Source organism: Stegostoma tigrinum, chromosome 25 (genome assembly GCF_030684315.1).
Source record: "Stegostoma tigrinum isolate sSteTig4 chromosome 25, sSteTig4.hap1, whole genome shotgun sequence".
NCBI classification, from domain to species: domain Eukaryota; kingdom Metazoa; phylum Chordata; class Chondrichthyes; order Orectolobiformes; family Stegostomatidae; genus Stegostoma; species Stegostoma tigrinum.
The window spans coordinates 7,540,615-7,559,678 of record NC_081378.1 but is presented as its reverse complement, the minus strand read 5'-3'; the positions used below and the strand labels follow the sequence as shown (position 1 = coordinate 7,559,678).

Sequence of the window (19,064 nt, the reverse complement as noted above, 5' to 3'; positions counted from 1 at the left end):
ATTTGGATGGGCACATGAATACTAAGAGTTCAGAGGAATATGGGCCAAAAGCTGAAAAATGGGTCTAAGTCACATTGGGATACCTGGTGAGCATGGATGATTCAGATCAAAAAGTCTATGTCCATGTTGTATGGCACTATGGCTCTAAAAGTTCTCTTTTCTTTTACTAATGGTCTGCAACTGCTCTACTTTTCAGAAAGGTCAGATTTTTGTTTTATTGATCTCCATATAGATGCAGGAAACTGAGCTTGAACCAATTCTTCACTCTTCAGATATCATAGGGCTGGTCTTTCCATCCACTGCTTGTGGGCTTGTGCTTTTGACTTACCCACTGTCCACCTGTCCCTGTGAACTGTTAGAAATGTTACTGAGAACAGGCCACCTGCCTTTGGAATGGTTAGGATTTTGAATGACCAATGATTGGGTAATTTGGAGCCTCTTTTGCTGCAGCCAGTATTTATCCCACACCTGGAAGTTTAGCCACATACTGTTGGGCATGGAGGAGGAGCTCTCTTTTGAAGGCTTTCCGGGATAATTGGCAGCAGGCAACCCCCTTTCACTTCATGAGATTGCATCCCTCTTTTAACTCTCTCCCGGCTTCTTGAACCTGGTATCCCCACCCTCCTATGACTGCAACCCCATTGCTGAGGTTCCCAGATTCAGGTCTGACATAATGTCCTCAGTGTGGTGGGACAGTCTGTAGTTCCAGGAGTAGCCATTCCATCAGCTGGTTCTGCTGGATCCACAGATTTGCTGCCCATCCATTTAGGCAACAGCAAACTAAGACGGACCTTCAGAGGTCTTGCCTTAAATGCTGATTCATCTGCTGTTGGAAGGGGCATGGTCAGGATCATGGACAAGCTGTGGCAAGATTTTTTACATGATAAGGGAGGAATTTGCAGAAAATTCAACCTGTACGTCAAAAATATTTACCAGAGACTGGAGGCAGAGATTTACAATCCCTTGTTAATTTCCAACTTTTATTTCATGTGGATCGGGCAACATTTGCATCATGACAAGTGCAGTGCAGATATTACTCATATCCTGATCGTTCAAAAATTCTCCATCATCCGCAAGACAGATGTTGAGAGTAACATCCCCTCCAATCCAGCATAGGGGATCAATATGCAACACACAAGTTGCCTTCCCTTCCCCTTTCAGGTTTTTTTAATGTTGGACCTCATGGTGAACACAGATTTTGTTTTAAGTTCACTCATGGGATGTGAGTGTCACTGGTTCGTTCAGCATTTATTGCCCATCCCTAATTTCCCAGAGAATGGTTAAGAGTCAACCACGTTTCTATGCGTCTGGCCTCACTTGTATGCCAGACCAGGTAAGGATGACAAGACAAAAGACATTAATGATCCAGGTGGGCTTTTTCCCAACAGCCAACAAAGACTTCATGGTCATCAGTAGACCCTTAATTCCAGATTCTTTATTAAATCCAAATTCTGCCATCTGCCATGGTGGGATTTGAACCTGGGGTGCCAGAACATTAATTGAGTTTTCTTATTAATAGTCTGTTAAAATCCCACTGGGGCATTGCACCCTGAGTGCAATAAACTCACTGCACACTGCAAAGGAAAATTACTGGGAAAATTGATGAAGGACATGATGGAATACACATCACATGCCTGAAGTGTTGTAACCTCCTTTAAAAGGTTCAATGCTATTAAAACAAAGCAGTTCACGAAACCATCAGCCCTGTCATTGGACTCAGTGTCACCCTACTCTGGCACTACGTGGTTCCGGAATGTACACAATTGCAGGATTCGTTACAGCAACTCTCAACCTTGCTTTCACACCATCAACTAACTTTGTGAGCTCTGCCATTAAAATGGCTGAGAGCTATAATATCTTCATTGAGAACACTGCCATTTCCACATTCTGCTCTGAGGGCACATATCATTCCAATTTAGGCACGGCTCCATGTTCCTTTATTGTTGCTGGTTCCAAAACTTAAAATTACCCTCTCAGCACCATGATGGAGGAAACGTAATCATTAGAAGGGTTTCCTGGACTCAAGGAGACTAGTCATTACCTTTGTTGGGGAACCAAGGTAGACCGTAAATGTAGTCATCTATATTTCCTCCATTTCATTAGCAAGTTAAAAATTCCATGTGCATCTATTAAGTTTTGTTTTCCAAACAGAAAGCTAAATATAGATCCCTCTTAGTAACTGGTTAATACAGATTATATGGTTCATGGATTACATGGCTTTACTGCTTCTGCAAAGCTCGAACACTGCTTCACCAACCTACCATGAACAACATCAGAGATGGTTCACTCCAAATCAAAATGAGTTAAGGGAATGTAAACCGCGGTACTGAGAGTGAATAAAAATAATAACGTAGCCCTGAAAAGGTTCCCTCATTGACTCTCTGGGTTAGTCAGTCAGTAGATGTCATCTCCGTCTCAGTTTTTCTCCTCAGTCACTGCAGGGTTTAGGTGATCTCAGCCATGCGATAAGAATTAGCCTCATCATTCAGAGTTTCAATCCTGTTAATTATTTATCAGTAAGTGCTTTTTTTGTGACATCCACACAACTGAAACAATGCCAGCAGTCTCTGCAAGGCCTTTTATCATTTGAAGGGATGTAGGCATCACCGGCAAGGGGAGCACTTGTTGTCCATCCCAAAGAGACTTTGCTCCTGAATAGCTTGCGAGACTGTTTCACATGTAACCCCACTGCCATCCAGCACATGGTCCAGCCCAGATAAGGATAGCAGGTTTCCTTCCCTACTGATGAACAAGGATAGTTTTATTGATGATTGTGGTAGCTTAATGGTCATCAGTGTTGTGACTAACTTTCAGTTCCAGATTAATTGGTTGAATTCAGCTGCCAGAGAATCGTAGAAGCATTACAGTGCAGAAGGAGGCCATTCAGTCCATCCAGCCTACAATGGCTCCTCAGCCAACCAACATCACCTAGTGCCAGCCTCCTGCTTCTTCTCCATATTCCTGCACACTATTTCTATCCGAATAACCATCTAATGCCAGCTTAAATGCCTCAATTGAACCGGCCTCCACCACACATTCAGGCAATGCATTCCATTCCCTAACTACTCGCTGAAAGAAAAAGATTTTCTTACATGTCACTCTTTGCTTCTTTTACACATCACTTTAAATCCATGCCCTCTCCTTGTTCCCTTTACATGTGGAAACATTTTCCACCTGTACACTCTATCCAATCTGGTCATGATTTTTAAAACCTCTACCAAATCTCCTCATTGCCTGTTACTGTCCATGGTGCTGCTCCTTCATCAGGTGAAGACACTTCACCTGACAAAGGGGAAGTGCTATGAAAGCTTGTGATTTCAAATAAACCTGTTAAACTATAACCTGGTGTCATGTGACTTTTGACCTTGTCCATGCGAGTCTAACACCTGCACCTCCACATCACTCCTCTCTAAGGTGAACTGTTCCAATTCTTCAATCTATCTTCACAATGGAAGTTCTTCATCCCTGGCACCATTCTTGTAAATGGCTTCGGCACCCTCTTCAATGTATTGACACCTTTCCTATAATGTGGCCCAGAAATTCACACAATACTCTAGCTGAGCCATGGTGGCATTTGAATTCATGTTCCAGAGCAGTAGCCTTTCCTTTCGGGTCACTAGTTTAATAGAATTCGCACTGCATTACAATATTCCTGTAACTCACACATTAATGATTGCCACTTGGATGAGATGCTGTATGGAATCATATGCAACAAACAATACACAATTTCGAAATTTGATGAAGAAAAGGGAGAAAACAAATAAACCAACATCTTTTGCAAACTTGCAAATAGTGGTGGACGGTATGACAATTTGTTGCATGTTCAAACCTGTGATTCATCATTTAGTGCTATGATTCATTCATAGTGCTATGCTGTTATTGTGGCAATGTGAGGAGCAAAATTGAGTTCAGGTCTTTCTCACAGGGAAGCTCAGCAATGAGGCACCTGGGATTATTCTTACACATCTCCTGAAGACATACCTCCATTCGGCTGGATTTTCTCAATGTATTTTTTGGCATCCTCAACGAAGATGGGAGTGGCTGCAACCAGTTTATCATTCCAGAAACGAATGTTGTGGTTGAAATCAATAATTGTGAAATGGTCCTCCGGGCGGAGATCGGACAGAATCGTTGCCATAGCTTCAACAGTCTAATATAGAGAATGAGAAAAACATTGACTGGGGTTGAAGTGAAGTTTGTTTACCATCGGGAACAAAATCAATGTGGCCGGAAAATCTCAGCAGGTCTGGCAGCATCTGTGAAGGGAAATCACAGAGTTAACATTTCGTGTCCAGTGATCCTTCCTCAGAACTCAGAAGGGTCAACGGACCCAAAACATTAACTCTCTCTTTTTTCCTTCACTACGCTGCCAGGCCTGCTGAGATTTTCCAGCAACTTCTGTTTTTGTCCTTGGTTTACAGCATTCACAGTTTTTCCGATTTTGTCTTTGTGTATCAACGGATTCAGTTTCCCAAAACAATTGGGTAAGCTGAAAATTTACTATGGAGTCACTTTTGCAGTTTATTCCTGTCTATTCCTATGTACGTTTATACACTTAGTTATTCAATTTTTTAAAAAATCCTAGAATATTGTCATAAACTTATGTTTTTAGAGAAAGGGACATTTTCAGAAGCAAACACAGAATGCTGGAAACAACAGATCTGTTTGTACCTGTAGAGAGAGTAACACACTTAATGTTGCAAATTAAGTATGACTTTTCCTCAGGATTGAAAGCATTTTTTAAAAAAATATACACTTAACAGAACCAGACGAGGAGCTAGAGGGCAATTGGGGTAGAGACGCAATGCAAAAGACAAAAGTGTAGCTGATAGTGAAAGAAGAAAAAAAAGATATAAAATGGGTGTAAATAAAGGTGTGAGAGGCAGAGAATTAGTGTTGTTTACTAAATGCAAGGTAAACAAGACCCAAGCATGACATAGCTGTAAAGGAGAAAATGTAAGAAAAATGGAGTTCTGAGGTCATCACTCATCATTATAAGTTCATCCTCTCTGGTTGGGGTTTTGTGTGGGGCTGGTGCATTTCAGGAATTTGAAGGTGCATATGGTGATTGGAACCAGGTGGACCTTACTGAGTATGATATCCTTGATTGGGGTTGTTAACCTGGGCTAATCAGGGAGCCCTGGTGGACCAATGTAAGCAAATAATTCAGAATCTTCTCACTTTAGCGACTGACTCTAAACTGGCTGGCCATATCCAGTGTTCTGTGAATATGTAAATAAAGGGAAACTTGGTGATGGGATACCGGCCTCTGTGCAGTTATTTCAATGCAGCTCTATCCTGAACCATCCATTGCATTTCAACAAATGGAGAATTTCTGGATGTGCACTTTTTGAATGCTTTCTCAGCCACATGAGGTCTCCTAAAATTTACCCAAAAGCATGTCATCAAATTCAGAAATTATGACTTGGATTTTCACCAAATCAGATTGAAATTGACTCAGATTAAGGAAATGAAAGAGATGGGATGTGGCAACTAAGAATGAACAGGGTTTCCCATGCAAATATAAATTTTGAAAATCTTTGCCCTGGTCTTTCTGCCGCTGGGGATTCATGAATCACAAGGCATAAGTCTTCTGAAGAAAATTAGACTGACCCTGGCAGAAAATGCAATTGGAAAAGAAGAGATCTTGTAGCGTCACTACAGCTCTATTGGGTCTGAGGCATGGAGAAGTGAAAAGAACAACTTTGAAATTTTATCAGCCTGCATCATTCACAACATTAATATTGAAGCAATATCACTGAAGCAAAAGGGTTTACCTGCTTCATTTTAATTCCCCACATTGAGCCACTGACATCTATGACAAAGATGATGTTTTTAGGAAGTGGTGGAAGATTATTAGGAGCAAAAAAGTGAGCAAAGTAACCATTCGAAACCTACAGTGAGAGAGAGAAACGATTAGCGATGCTTTCACACAAAATAACCTTTTCTTTCCCAAAGATGTAAATGCATCAGTAAGATAAAAGTGAAATGTTCTAAAGTTTGGGCAAGACCTGAATGCTTCCACCATTGAGCTCCTGTTTCACATCATATCTCACAATAAAGCTTCCGTCAATGGCAGAGTCTGTACAATTTGGGCATTTCCGCTGTTGGTCCACAGTTGGCTTGAAGGAAACATGAGCCTAAAAATACAAGATGGAATTGTGAGTTATCTGTCCAGGATGAGAGTTGAATCTAGCACCAGTTTCTGGGAGGCATTATTGTGCCTGTTTTAACTTCAATCGGTGCATCAAGCAACTTCTCTGCACAGCAGCTCTTTTCATGACACTTTGGCAGGTTTACAGGGAGTTTCAGTTAAAGGAACTGACATTATAACATGTTCTGGAGTTAGATCAACAGGCATCTTCATTACTCTGCTGGAACTAGTTTTGCGTGGTCAGCAGCGCATTCTGTTACATATTTGTTGTGGGTTGGAGGCATCAAGATTATGCGAACTATTTAGACAATCTCGGTTGATTTTAACTGTAGCAACTTGGCAGTAACTGAGAGAGATTCGCCTGAAATTGGTGCCAGATGATTGCCGTCTCATTCACTTTGATCTTTCCAGCTATCATCTTGGTAGTGTTTTCCGATGAGTGGCCTGCCGCATTTAAGGTGGGATTCTTCAATTGAGATAAGACGCCGAGTTCAATTTTATTGTACAGACGGGCAAAATAAGTACTACAAAAATGTTCAGGTCCACATGTTCTTCTTATGCTGAGTTAGTCAGAACTGCAGATGTTGGAGAATCTGAGGTAACAAGGTGTGGAGCTGGATGAACACAACAGGCCAAGCAGCATCAGAGGAGCAGGAAAGCTGACGTTTCTGAAGAAGGGTCCAGACCCGAAACGTCAGCTTTCCTGCTCCTCTGATGCTGCTTGGCCTGCTGTGTTCATCCAGCTCTACACCTTATTATCTCTCTTCTTCTTATGCAGATTAGTTTTCCCTCCATGTACAGTTCATGTAGGAATGGGCTGATTATCCCATGCTCCCCAACCTGCGGACATATCCCTGGGTTGTGAAACAGTTCAATTCCTGAGTCCATTCACAAGTCAGTTTGTAAGCAAGTCAGAACACAATGCAGGACAATATAAAATGGCTGTTAATAAGTACAGGAGACGTTCATAAGTTGGATTTTTAAAATGCCAACCCTGTTCATAAGCCTGACATTTGTAAACCAGAGACCCCCTGCAGGATCCTGTAACAATATACATGAGGTGGGATATTAAAACATCCTGGCAGCAACAAGAAATGAGCAGTGATTAGGCTCACCACCGAATCTGTTCTGCAAATTTAAATTAGCCCCACCTGTAGTCAGAAGTCACACGACATCAGGTTGTAGTCCAACAGGTTTATTTGAAAACACGAGCTTTCGGAGCGTGGATCCTTCACTTAACAAAGGGGCATGTGTAGAAAGCTTGTGATTTCAAATAAGCTTGTTGGACTATAACCTGATTTCATGTGACTTCTGACTTTGTCCAGCCCAGTCCAACACTGGCACCTCCACAACATACATTCATGAAGTATCTGCAATGATAGTTTCAATCAGTCTGAGCACATCACATTTTTTAAAAAGTTCCTAACACTAGTCAAGCTGAATCCTTCTTTTTATGAACAATGAATCCTGTACTGATACAATCGATACAAATATTTTGACATAGCCTCCAACTGTACTCATTGAAATTTGGATCACATTTAACTATTTCTTTGATATCTAATTTTCAATCATTTTGCTTTTAACAGGTTTATGCACTGTTAAAATTAATAAAAGATGATGTTAGGCGAATTAACAGCCTAGGAAATGACAATGACTATGCATTTGAGTCATAGAAACATATGATACAGTAGAGATAACAAGCTGTAGAGCTGGATGAACACGGCAGGCCAAGCAGCATCTTTGGAACAAAAGCTGACGTTTCGGGCCTAGACTCTGATACAGTAGAGGCCAGTTGGCCCATTGAGTCTATATATCCAAGCTGCAGAAGTGACTAGTTCCTAAATTAGAAAAATAAACAATTTGGAGCTCTACAACTCATATGGCAAGAGAAAATTGGAAAAGGGAATTAATTTATTTAACCTGTTAAATTTCCTACAAGTGCGGACCAGGCATTAATGTCTGAAAGTGTTAATCTCACCGGTTGTATCCTTGATTGCCCATATCCAACTGTAATATAATCATAGTTTCTTAAAAGGATACATCAAATTAAAACTCTCAGCTCATTGAATAAAGTCCTTTCAAATGCTTTAAACAAGTGGAGTGGTGAACTATTTCTGTAGATTGTAGGCCATATATCATGAAAAACAGTTTTGTTGTCGAAGTCACTCATGAAACGAGTTGCGACTATGCTTTGAGATTCAGGGTAGTTCTATTTTGAGCAACAGTGTGTTAGTGAGAGGCAGGGTGATAGCCCAGCTGGTCTTATCATATGAGCTGACAATAGCAACTCCAAACACCGGGCTGCTACTCAGTGCAAAAGCATTATAGATCTCATAGAATCATAGAGTCATACAGCATGGGAACAGACCCTTCCTCCAAACAGTCCATGCTGAACGTAATTACAAACTAAACTAGTCCCACCTGCCTGCTCCTGACCCATAGCCCTCAAAACTTTTCCTATTCATGTACTTACCCAAATGTTTTTTAAACTTTGTAATTGTACCCACATCCACCACTTTCTCAGAAAGTTCATTCCACACATGAACCACCCTTTACGAAAAAGCAAAAAATTGCCTCATGTCTTTTTAAAATCTCTCTCCTCTCACCTTAAAAATGCGCCCCCTTTCACGAATTATTATTGGATTTTGACAACACTGCATTTTCAATAAATGCTAAACCAGAATGCTGAAAATGCAGTCCCCATCGGTGATCATCTGACTGCAAAAGATAAGTTGACTTTTCAGTGGAGTCAGCTATGGGCAAATGGTTCTCATGGAAAGTTGCAGCCAAAGCATTGATATATTCAATTACTCACCAGACATCTCTTTTTATGTTTTTCATTTCAGCTTTCTATATTGTATTTGTATTTCCTTTTCTTAATATCTCTTGTATTTTGAATGCTACCAATACAGCACTGTGCAGTTAAGTATTGGCATAGAACCGGTTTCAATGAAAAATAGAAGATACATACTAAATTAAACGCTAAAGGAGTCAAGGGGTATGGTAAGAGAGGGGGAGTATGGTTTTGACAGCAAGATCGAGCACGTTATGGTGAAAGGCAGAGCTGACTTAATGGGCTGAATGGCCTACTCTTGTTCCTATTTTCTATGTTTCTGTGCTTCTTTAGTGGACTATAGTAATTATAGTTTAGATCTATAGGATGAACATTCAAAACCAATGCAATATTGTTTATGGATCTCTATGTTAGGTATCATAATTTGTTTTTTTAGAAAAGCCTAATAGAAGTTGTAACTGATGTTCACCTTGTTTTCTCCTTTAGTCATACGGATGAGCCCATCAAACTGTGCTCCAAACATGTTAGGTGCTTCAATACGGCTGATCCCTTGTGGCTCAAATATGTAGACATCCACCTAAGGGGAATATAAATGGTGTTCTTAAAAGATCGGCTCATTACTTAAATATATCAGATTTCCTTTTATTTTGTCCTCGAGAAGGCGAACAAATCTACATTACTTAACTATGAACAGCAGCACCATAAAACCACGCCTGAAGATGCACATGTAACATCAAGGATCAGGAACAGGGATCTGAACTAATTGTTTCCTAGTCGAGCGATGCTGAGGCCAGTTACAATGTCCCTGTCAGCACATGAACCCAGACTACCGAACCCAGCACAGGTTACAGAGAAACCTATGATCTGTCTGTTCTGAAGATAATACTACACTTAACCATTGAACTGTCAGGACTCCGAATATTTATTTATTGATCAGTCTCCTGTTGTCTCTTGGGTTATTCTAGAATTTGGAGTCAAGTTGAAATGCTTGATCTGCCTCTTATTGGCAAATGTAATGACTAGGAGAATGCAGGTATTTACAGTCACATAGAGGATGCTATGGGCAGCATTGGCTAAATGGGTCCCTTCAGATCCACTGATCTTGGGTGGTCCAGGATCAGACAGGGTGAGGTTCCTGTCACACTGCATTGTCTTAGGGTGGAGAGTGTGGATTGCTCTGTTCCAATCCTTACTTGTCCACATCTTCAAAACATTCTGTTCTGAGGAAGGGCCATTGGACCCAAAGCATGAATTCTTATTTCTTTCCACAGATGCTTCTAGACCTTCTGTTCTTGACTTTTTTTTCCCTTTAAGTTTTTTCCTCTTCTACCCATTTCCTTCTTCACAGGTTGAAGAATGCTTAAAGCCAAGGTTCAGTGCTTTATTTATCTCTATGCTCCCTTAGCAGATTGGGGGACCTTCTGGCCTAGAGGTGAGGACACTACAACATCATCACAGCACCCCTTAAAATCAGGAAGGATGGGAAGCAAAGGCGGTAAGGTGTGAGCCTATGTGGGAATCAAATGGGTTTCAATGGATTTCAGATCAGTCACCTTAATCATAAAGTTTGCATTTCATTTGAAACCAGTTTCAAACTCTCCTTGAAACTGAAAAAAACATGCAGCAAATTGAGGGTGGCCCAAACCAAATCAGAACAAATCTGGTTACTGTCTTGTTATTACTACCCATGTGTACTGTCTTGTTATTACTACCCAAGTGTACACAACTGGAATTTGGCCCTGAAATATTTACAACACTTCCACAGTACTTATTCAGCTATAGTGTGTCAGAGGCCCTGATAACATACTGTAGCAGTTTTAACAGATATGTAATCAGGATAACTGGGTATGATTTAATGCATCTAAGGTGAGTGGTGGCATAATGGTAATGTCAATTGACCTGCTATCCATAAACTCTGGGAGCATGAACTTGAATGGCAGATGGCAAAGTTTGAGTTCAGCAAAATCTGGAGTATAAAGTTAGTCTAACAGTGACTGTGTCAATTGTTGTAAAAATTCATCTGGTTACAAATGTTCTTTATGGATGTTTTCCTGGTCTGACCTAGAGGTGACTCTGGACCCACAGTAATATGATTCCGGATGGGCAATTAATTCTGGTCTAGTCAGTGATGCCCACACCCCAAGGACAAGTTAAGTAAATCTCACCTGCATCAAGTTAAAATTGAGCTCTATAGATTATGAGCCTTTAATGAGATCAGTCAGGTGGACCTCATAGAATATGAATTCCCTGATTGGGGCTGTTAACCAGGTCCCATCAAGGAGCCCTGGCTGACAGAGAAACAGGAGTGTCTGAGGTCTGTTCACTCTGAAAAAGCTATATCAGTGTCAAGGACTCTTCATGTGTAAACAAAGGGTAAATTGGTGATGACATACCAGCTTCTGTGGAGTTATTTCAGAGCCAAAGAAGCAGGTTGGAAAATGTGAACAAAGCCTTACCAATGAGATGGGTTTTAAGGAAGGTTTTAACTGGAAGTGTATGAGGTTGCAGAATTCAAATAGGAAGCTATCCTTTTGGAGATAATACTTGCAATCCAATAGCAAGAAGGAATATTGAATATACCTGGAGCTGCTTCACCAAGTTTCCTGGGCGGAGTATAATAGTCTGTTCATAAAACCCCAGTCGTCGTTGTAACAGTTCTTGGCAGTAAAGTTCAAAGCTGGCTTTGCTCCCACCAGGAACATTCACTTCAGCTTTAAAGCTTTCCATCTCATGAGCCGATGTCCTAAACATGGAACACGTCAAAAAATTATGAGCAGATTTTTTTGATAGCCTCGTATTCTTTTGGGTGACTAACAATGTACGCAGGAAAGAAGAGAACCATTTTGTGTTTGACTTTGGAGGCGGGTTAACCACTAGGTGAGGAGGGGAGATCCAGGAATACAAATAGAATGTGTAATACAGGGGAAAAAAAATTAAATATCAGCAGAGACTTTACCTAAGAATTCCAGCAGCCTTCCCTTGGGCTCGTGCTTGTGCATAAAGATTTCTGGCCACACTTCTCTCATGCACAGATCCAACAAATGTATTACCATTCACTGTCCTGTGTGAGTAATGGAAATCTTATTTATTAATTCCATTACAATAATTAGGCAGGTTTGTTTGCTGTTTATTATCTAATCTACTTCTCCTGTTTTTCATTTTGCACAGTTACCTTGAACCCGATCTATTCTCCCCTCTCTTTATCTTAGGAGTTTGGAGGTTTATCATGTTGCTTCTATGGATCAAACCTGGGATGTAATGGCCCTCAAATTAGCATGAAAGGAGGTTTTGTGTTTCTAAAGCACCCATCATGAGCACAGCGAGTTCCAAAACTTTTTACAGCCAGTGATGGGCTGTTGAAGTGTTGTGTTAGAAACATGCTAGTCAATTTGCTCAAAGTACAAATAACCTTTCAAACAGAACTGTTGACTTTGGAGTTCACATATTTTGTAAATAAATTTGTCATAATTTTTCCCTCAGAAATACACTTCTGTTAATCAACTCACGTTGCATGCAATTTTGAAATTGGGGATTTACTGAGCAGTCAAATGCAAGTCCATAACCCAAAGAGGATTCACATGAGCTAATATACGCAGAAATATATAAAAGTCCCATAGCTTCACAGAATTGTCCTACTATTTCAGTAAAATGGTCATTAGTGAGAAGAAACCAAAAAATAAAACTGTGGATGCTGTAAATCAGAAACAAAAAGAGACATTGCTGGAAAAACTCAGCAGATCTGGCAGCATCTGCAGAGAGAAATCAGAGTTAAAATTTCAAGTGATCCTTCCTCAGAACTCTGATTTCTCTTCACAGATGCTCCCAGGCTTGCTGAGACTTGCCAGCAATTTCTGTTTTTGTTTCATTAATGAGAAGTGTTTGTTTTAAAAATACTCAAGATATGAAAACTTATGTTTGACTTAATCTTCAATGCTTTACAATTGCTGTTTATGATGAAAGCAATGAATAGCCAGTTTGAGATGTCTGAAGGGATGGAGGGGTGATTTAAATTTGATCATTGTCAGTGACAAATGGGCTCATAGTGAATTAATCACCATCTTGTCATTGCATACAATTTTCTTCTCCAAATTTCCCAGAGCCCTAGCTGCAAAAATTTAGTTAGAGCACTAAAAATGGGTGTTGCGATCATCAGAGCCGTGTTTAAAAATCCAGATTACTGTCTGTGGGATCCTGACATGATTATCTTGGACCAATGACTGCGTGTGTTCAGCCTATACCCTAACCTTTAAACGGAACAATTTTGTAAAGTTCTTCCACAAGAGACAAAATTTACTTTTCTTTCATTTTTGATGAGGCCAGGTACAGATATAGTACTCCTAGAAAAGCAGCCATTCCCATAGGTGTCCATATGCATCCTCACTATGTTTCTGCCTGGGACTGTGTGCTTCCTCTCCCCCGATCTGTCCTGTCTGCTGGATCACCCTGCTGACCTTTAAGCTGGTCAGTCTGCTGAGCAGCCTCAGAATTTCTGCTTGACCACATACCAAGATGACCTGAACACTGGCTATTGCTCTTGGACGTGGCTGAATGATCATACAGCAGATTGAAATTGCTACCAATGGGCTTGCATAGGTGATGTAGTGGTTGTGTCAATGCAAGTGCTGTATAGCGCAACATTAAGCCACAGTAACTGTGAATCCCACACATGATTATCAGGAAGTAGATTCCAGCTGAGGTAGCAGTAGGAGTGATATATGTGGCCAGAGCACACCTTGTTTATAATGATACAAATCTGAGAAATGGCAAGGCCAATACCTGAAAGAGAAACAGTAAGGAGAGGATCTCACCCTGATGCTCTGAGGACCTGCTGATCATTTTGCACACTTTCCCTGTTTATAAAAGTAACTGTCAGGAGCTGTTTGAAGGAACAGTTTTACTAGCTATCATAACTCACATAGTGAAATTTGAGATATAGGCTCCTTTTGGAATTTCTACGTTGAACGTCACATCCTGAGGACGCAAATCCTTGTTCACTATCTTCGTGCTGAAGACTGTTTCAGCAAAGCGTGAGGTGATAATGGATTTAACTTTATAGCTGTGAATGGCGATGTGTTCATCAAGGTGATCCTGTTTGACAAAACAAGGGTTTTAGCAAAAATATGTTATTCTGCAACTCAGGGCCTTACCTGTAATTTTCTAAAATTAAAATAACTGCTTGCTCTCCCTCTTTCTCCAGACTTGATGCTCAAGATTAGAATTGGCAGAGAAGACACATTCAGTTTCCTGGCCAATTCTGATCATTTTACCTCCAGAGGAGTCGTGTCTATGTCTCTTGAGTAATGTTCATTCTTCCTGGGATCCATATATACTTTCTGAATGAGATTAACAACTCGCCCCAAAATGTGGGCATTTAGTATTGTGGAATTGAACCTCAGGCCAAGGTTGTCCAAACTCATTTGGCGAAGACTTGTTTCTATTGGCAAAAGCAAGAAATTTTCAATTCCACAGCTTGGCCTTGTTCTCAGAGGTCAATTAATAGGCATTTTAAATGCTGATGGGTTTTCCTGGCAGTTTGCATTAGCATAGTTGATTTCCAGCCGGTGACAAAATGAGGCTAAATTATTTTAACAATGCCTTGCTTAAATTCCATGCCCCAGTTCCCAACATTCCAGGTGCACGGCTGGCAGGATGCTGTGCTTGATGGTTAAGCACAAGAATTGGCTGATTGAAGGCAGAAGTGAGGAGACAACAAAAGCTGAGACTGCAACTTTCCCAGAGGCTCTTGGCAGAGCTGAGCTGCTCTTCTTGGACCCTCCAGAGACCTTAAACATTTTTAAAAGACCCTTTTAGGGCCTCATCTGGCTCAAATATTCAACCAATAGGATGCCCGTGTAAAATTTGGAGTCAGTTCCCAATGATGTGATTGAGACCAGTTGGTTTTGATTTCAGTGAGGTATATATGAAAGTGTCAGTTCCAATCTACTCTCTGGTGAGTTAGTAAAGTGGGAGATTTTAACTGCCAACATTCTCCTTGAGAGAGTCATCTTGTACTCGAAAAGTTAACCCTGTTTCTCTCTCCACAGGTGCTGCCAGACATGCTCCAACACTTCCTGTTTTTATTTTCTGTTTATATGCTGGATTTCTGCCAGATCTAGGCATCCATTCATCCTTTCATTTACTTATCTGTTCATCTTATGATCTCCCGAAAAGGCATAGGCTTTTGGATGAAGCTGGAAACAATCAATTATTCTTACTGAAGAGAAAACTATCTCAAGGAGCTATTTCTATTCATTCAATGGCCTGACCAACTTTTCAATAAAGGACCACTGTCAGTGATAGATGACAGACAAGTAAATTTGTGAAATTTGTAAATATCAATTATTTACAAAACTGAAGTGCCTGTAAGAAGAAAGACGTCAATAACTGACTGGTCATGCAAACATTATGATCAGTAGATGAGTAATGATTAAGCTGGTCAGGAACTTCAAACACTATAGAATAACAAGATAGAGTGAGCCCACCTCATCCTCCTCCTTGCTGCTGTCATCACTTCTCTGTAAAATAAAACAGTAAAACGTGTTTAGAAAATGTTACTTGTTTATCCCCTTATAAAATGGTACAGTATCAAAATGACAGCACATAACTACCTTCTTGAGGGCACCTAGGGGTGGGCAATAAAATGCTGGCTGGTCAGCAATGCCCATGTCCCACAAGTCTTAATTTTAATAAAAATCACAGATGTTAACCATTCCAAAAAAAGGTTCATCACTAATTGACACTGAGGGAGGTTTTACATTGTTTCTCTAATATTGCTAATTTGGCTCTATGGATTAAAATGTGATGATCATGGAACTTTGGGCTCTTAGCTCAAAGTTGAAATGTGCATTCAGGCTGGGCTAGAGTTTGGTCCTTATCGGTTTTGGCCATGCTGAATTGGCAGACATGCCTTTTCTGAAGCACTCAAGTGTTTCTCTTATTTCATTTATTAGTACCTGACTGGGCCACAACAGGTGGCTTGGCATATATCACTTCCCAGACTGCTTACCAAGAAGGAAGGAACAGTCAAATGCTAAAGATATGAAGCAAAATCAGTAATTACTGGAGAAACTCAGCAGGTCTAGCAACATCTGTGGAGAAAAGAAGAGTTAACGCCGAGAGTCCAGTGGCCCTTCTTCAGAACTGACAGCGAATGGGCTTGAGGCATTGACGCTACTTTCTCTCCACAGATGTCGCCAGCCAGCTGAGTTTCTGCCGCAATTTTTGTTTTTGTTTCAGGTCCTCAGCATTTGCAGTTCTTTGTTTTATTTTGTGAGTGTCGCTGATAATGCCAGCATATGTTGCTCATCCCTGATCAAAACTGGAAAGGTGTGATTAGGCAATTAAGAGTTGACCACATTGCTGTGTGGTATGGAGTCACATGTAGGTCAGGCCAGGTGAGGATGTTAGACCTTCTTCCTTAAAGGGTACTAGTGAAACAGTTGGGATTTTACAACTGTTCAATGGTCATCATTATTTGGATTAGCTTTATGGTTTGGATTTATTTTTAATTAGTAGGTTTAAATTTTGCCTTAATGGGATTTGAACACATGGTCCTAAAGCATTATTCTGGGCTTCTGGATTTATGGTCCATTCATATTAGCACCACATCACCATTTCCCACGAGATGCTGGCTTAGTCATAATATGAAATACCACTCTTGAAAATGGAATCACCTGGCATCGGCCTTGGCACTGGAAAAGAAACAGCAGTAACTGCCCTGTTAACTGTGCAAAGTCCTCCCCACTGACACCTGGCAGCTAGTGCCAAAATTGGGAGTGCTATAACACAAACTAGTCAGTCATACTCCAGAATCATACCTTATAGACAATGTAACAGATACCATCATCACCATTTGCTGGATATGTCTTGTCCCGTGGGCAGGACAGATCTGGCAGAGGAGGTGGCAGAGGTATACAGTCCGGAGGGAGTTGCCATGGGACTCTTCAACATTGCTTCCAGACCCCATAAAGTCTCATGACTTCAGGTTAAATATGGGCAAGGAAACCTCCTACTGATTACTACGTACTGTCCTCCCTCAGCCAATTCCTCCATGTTGAAAACACTTGCAGGAAACACTGAGGATGGCAAGCTCACAAAATGTGGTCTGGGTGGGAAATTTCAATATCCATCACTCAGAGTGGCTCAGCAGCAGTATTATGGTTCGAGCTGGTCGTGTTCTTATAGGACATGGTTGCTAAACTGGGTCTGTGACAGGTGGTGAGATAACCAAAAAGAGGGAAAAACATACTTGACCAGATCCTTACCCCAATCTGCCAGCTGCAGATGCATTTGTTCATGACAGTATCAGTAAGAGTGACCATTGCACAGTCCTTGTGGAGATAAAGTCCCAACTTCCCATTGAGAATATCCTTTTCTGTGTTGTATGACACTATCATTGTAGTAAATTGGACAGACTTTGAACAGATTTAGGTGCTCAAGAATGAGCATCCATGAGAGGCTATAGGCCATCAACAGCAGCAGAACTGTATTCCAGCACGATCTGTAACCTCATGGTCGGGTATATCCCCCACTCAACCATTACCATTAAGTCAGGAGATCAATCCTGGTTCAATGGAGAGTGCTGAAGGGAGCAACACCAGGCATACCTGAAGGTGAGTTGTCAACACGGTGAAGCTGCCAAACAGGACTACCTGCATGGTGAACAGCATAAGCAGCAAGTGATAGGCAAAGCTAAGTGATCCCACAACCAGTGGATTAGATCCAAGCTTTATAGTCCTGCTACATCCAGTCATGAATGATGGTCGACACTGAAACAACTCACTGGAGGAGGACGCTCTACAAATATCTCCAGCCTAGCACATCAGTGCAAAAGGTAAGGCTGAAGTTTCGCAGCAATCTTCAGCCAGAAGAGCTGAGTGGATGATCTATCTCAGCCTCCTTCAGTGATCCCCAGCATTACAGATGCCAGTCTTCAACCAATTCAATTCACTCCACGTGATATCGTCAAGTGGTTGGAGATACTGCATACTGCAACAGCTATGGGCCCTGGCAACATTCTGGCAATAGTGCTGAAGACTTGTGATCCATAAATTGCTACTCCCCTACCCGAGCTGTTCCAGTACAGTTCCAACACTGGCATCTACCTGACAATGTGGAAAATTACCTAAGCATGTCCTGTACATAAAAAGCAGGACAACTCCAACCCAGCCAGTTATAATGCCATTAGCCTACTCTTGATCATTAGTAAATTGATGGAAGGTGTCAGTAACAGTGCTATCAAGCAGCACCTGCTCAGCAATAACCTGCTCAGTGACGCTCAGTTTGGGTTCCACCAGGGCCACTCAGCTCCTGACCTCATTACAGCCCTTGGTTCAAACATGGACAAAAGAGCTGAATTCCAGAGATGACGTAAGAGTGATAGCCCTTGACATCAAGGCTGCATTGGACCAAGGGTGGATTCAAGGAGCCCTAGCAAAACTAGAATCAATGGGCATCGCGGGTTGGGGGCAAACTTTCTGGTTGTTGGAGTCATACCTGGCACATGGGAAGATGATTGTGGTTGTTGGATGTCAGATATCTCAGCTCCAGGATGCTTCTGCAGGAGTTCCTCAGGGTGGTGTCCTAGGCTCAACCATCTTCAGCTGCTTCACCAATGACCTTCGCTCTATTGTAAGGTCAGAAGCAGGGATGTTTGCCAATGATTGCACAAAGTTCAACACCATTCGTGATTCCTCGGAAACTGAAGCAATCCACGTTCAAATGCAAAGAGGTGTAGGCAATAGCCAGGCTTGGGCTGAGAAGGGGTAAGTAACATCTTGCAGCACAAATGCTAGGTTATAATTATCACTAATAAGTGACAAACTGATCACTGCTTCTTGGCATTCAAAAGTGTTGTCATCGCTGAATCTATCAACATCCTGGGGGTTATCTTGACCAGAAACTCATCTAGACTCACCACCTAAACACAGTGGCCACAAGAGCAGATCAGAGGCTAGGAAAACTATGGCGAATATCTCACATTTTGACTCCCAAAGCCTGTCCACAATCTACAAGGAGTGTGATGGAATACTCCTCACTAGCTTGGATGGGTGCAGCTCCAACAACACTCAAGAAGCTTGACACCATCCAGGACAAAGCAGCCCAGTTGACTGGCAC

The 19,064-nt window shown here is 41.3% G+C and overlaps 1 protein-coding gene across 2 annotated transcripts in view; it reads right to left on the bottom strand.

Moving 5' to 3' along the window:
- Window positions 1-19,064, bottom strand: part of itih2 (inter-alpha-trypsin inhibitor heavy chain 2) — a 73,659-nt gene that overhangs the window by 51,027 nt on the left and 3,568 nt on the right. For both annotated transcript variants that reach the window (XM_059654465.1, XM_059654464.1), the window contains exons 3-10: window positions 15,431-15,463; window positions 13,864-14,036; window positions 11,905-12,009; window positions 11,529-11,691; window positions 9,418-9,525; window positions 6,012-6,140; window positions 5,778-5,894; window positions 3,982-4,150 (exon numbers count right to left, since the gene is read on the bottom strand). In XM_059654465.1, coding sequence (XP_059510448.1) covers window positions 3,982-4,150; window positions 5,778-5,894; window positions 6,012-6,140; window positions 9,418-9,525; window positions 11,529-11,691; window positions 11,905-12,009; window positions 13,864-14,036; window positions 15,431-15,463 — 997 coding nt within the window. The remainder of the gene's footprint in view (window positions 1-3,981; window positions 4,151-5,777; window positions 5,895-6,011; window positions 6,141-9,417; window positions 9,526-11,528; window positions 11,692-11,904; window positions 12,010-13,863; window positions 14,037-15,430; window positions 15,464-19,064) is intronic.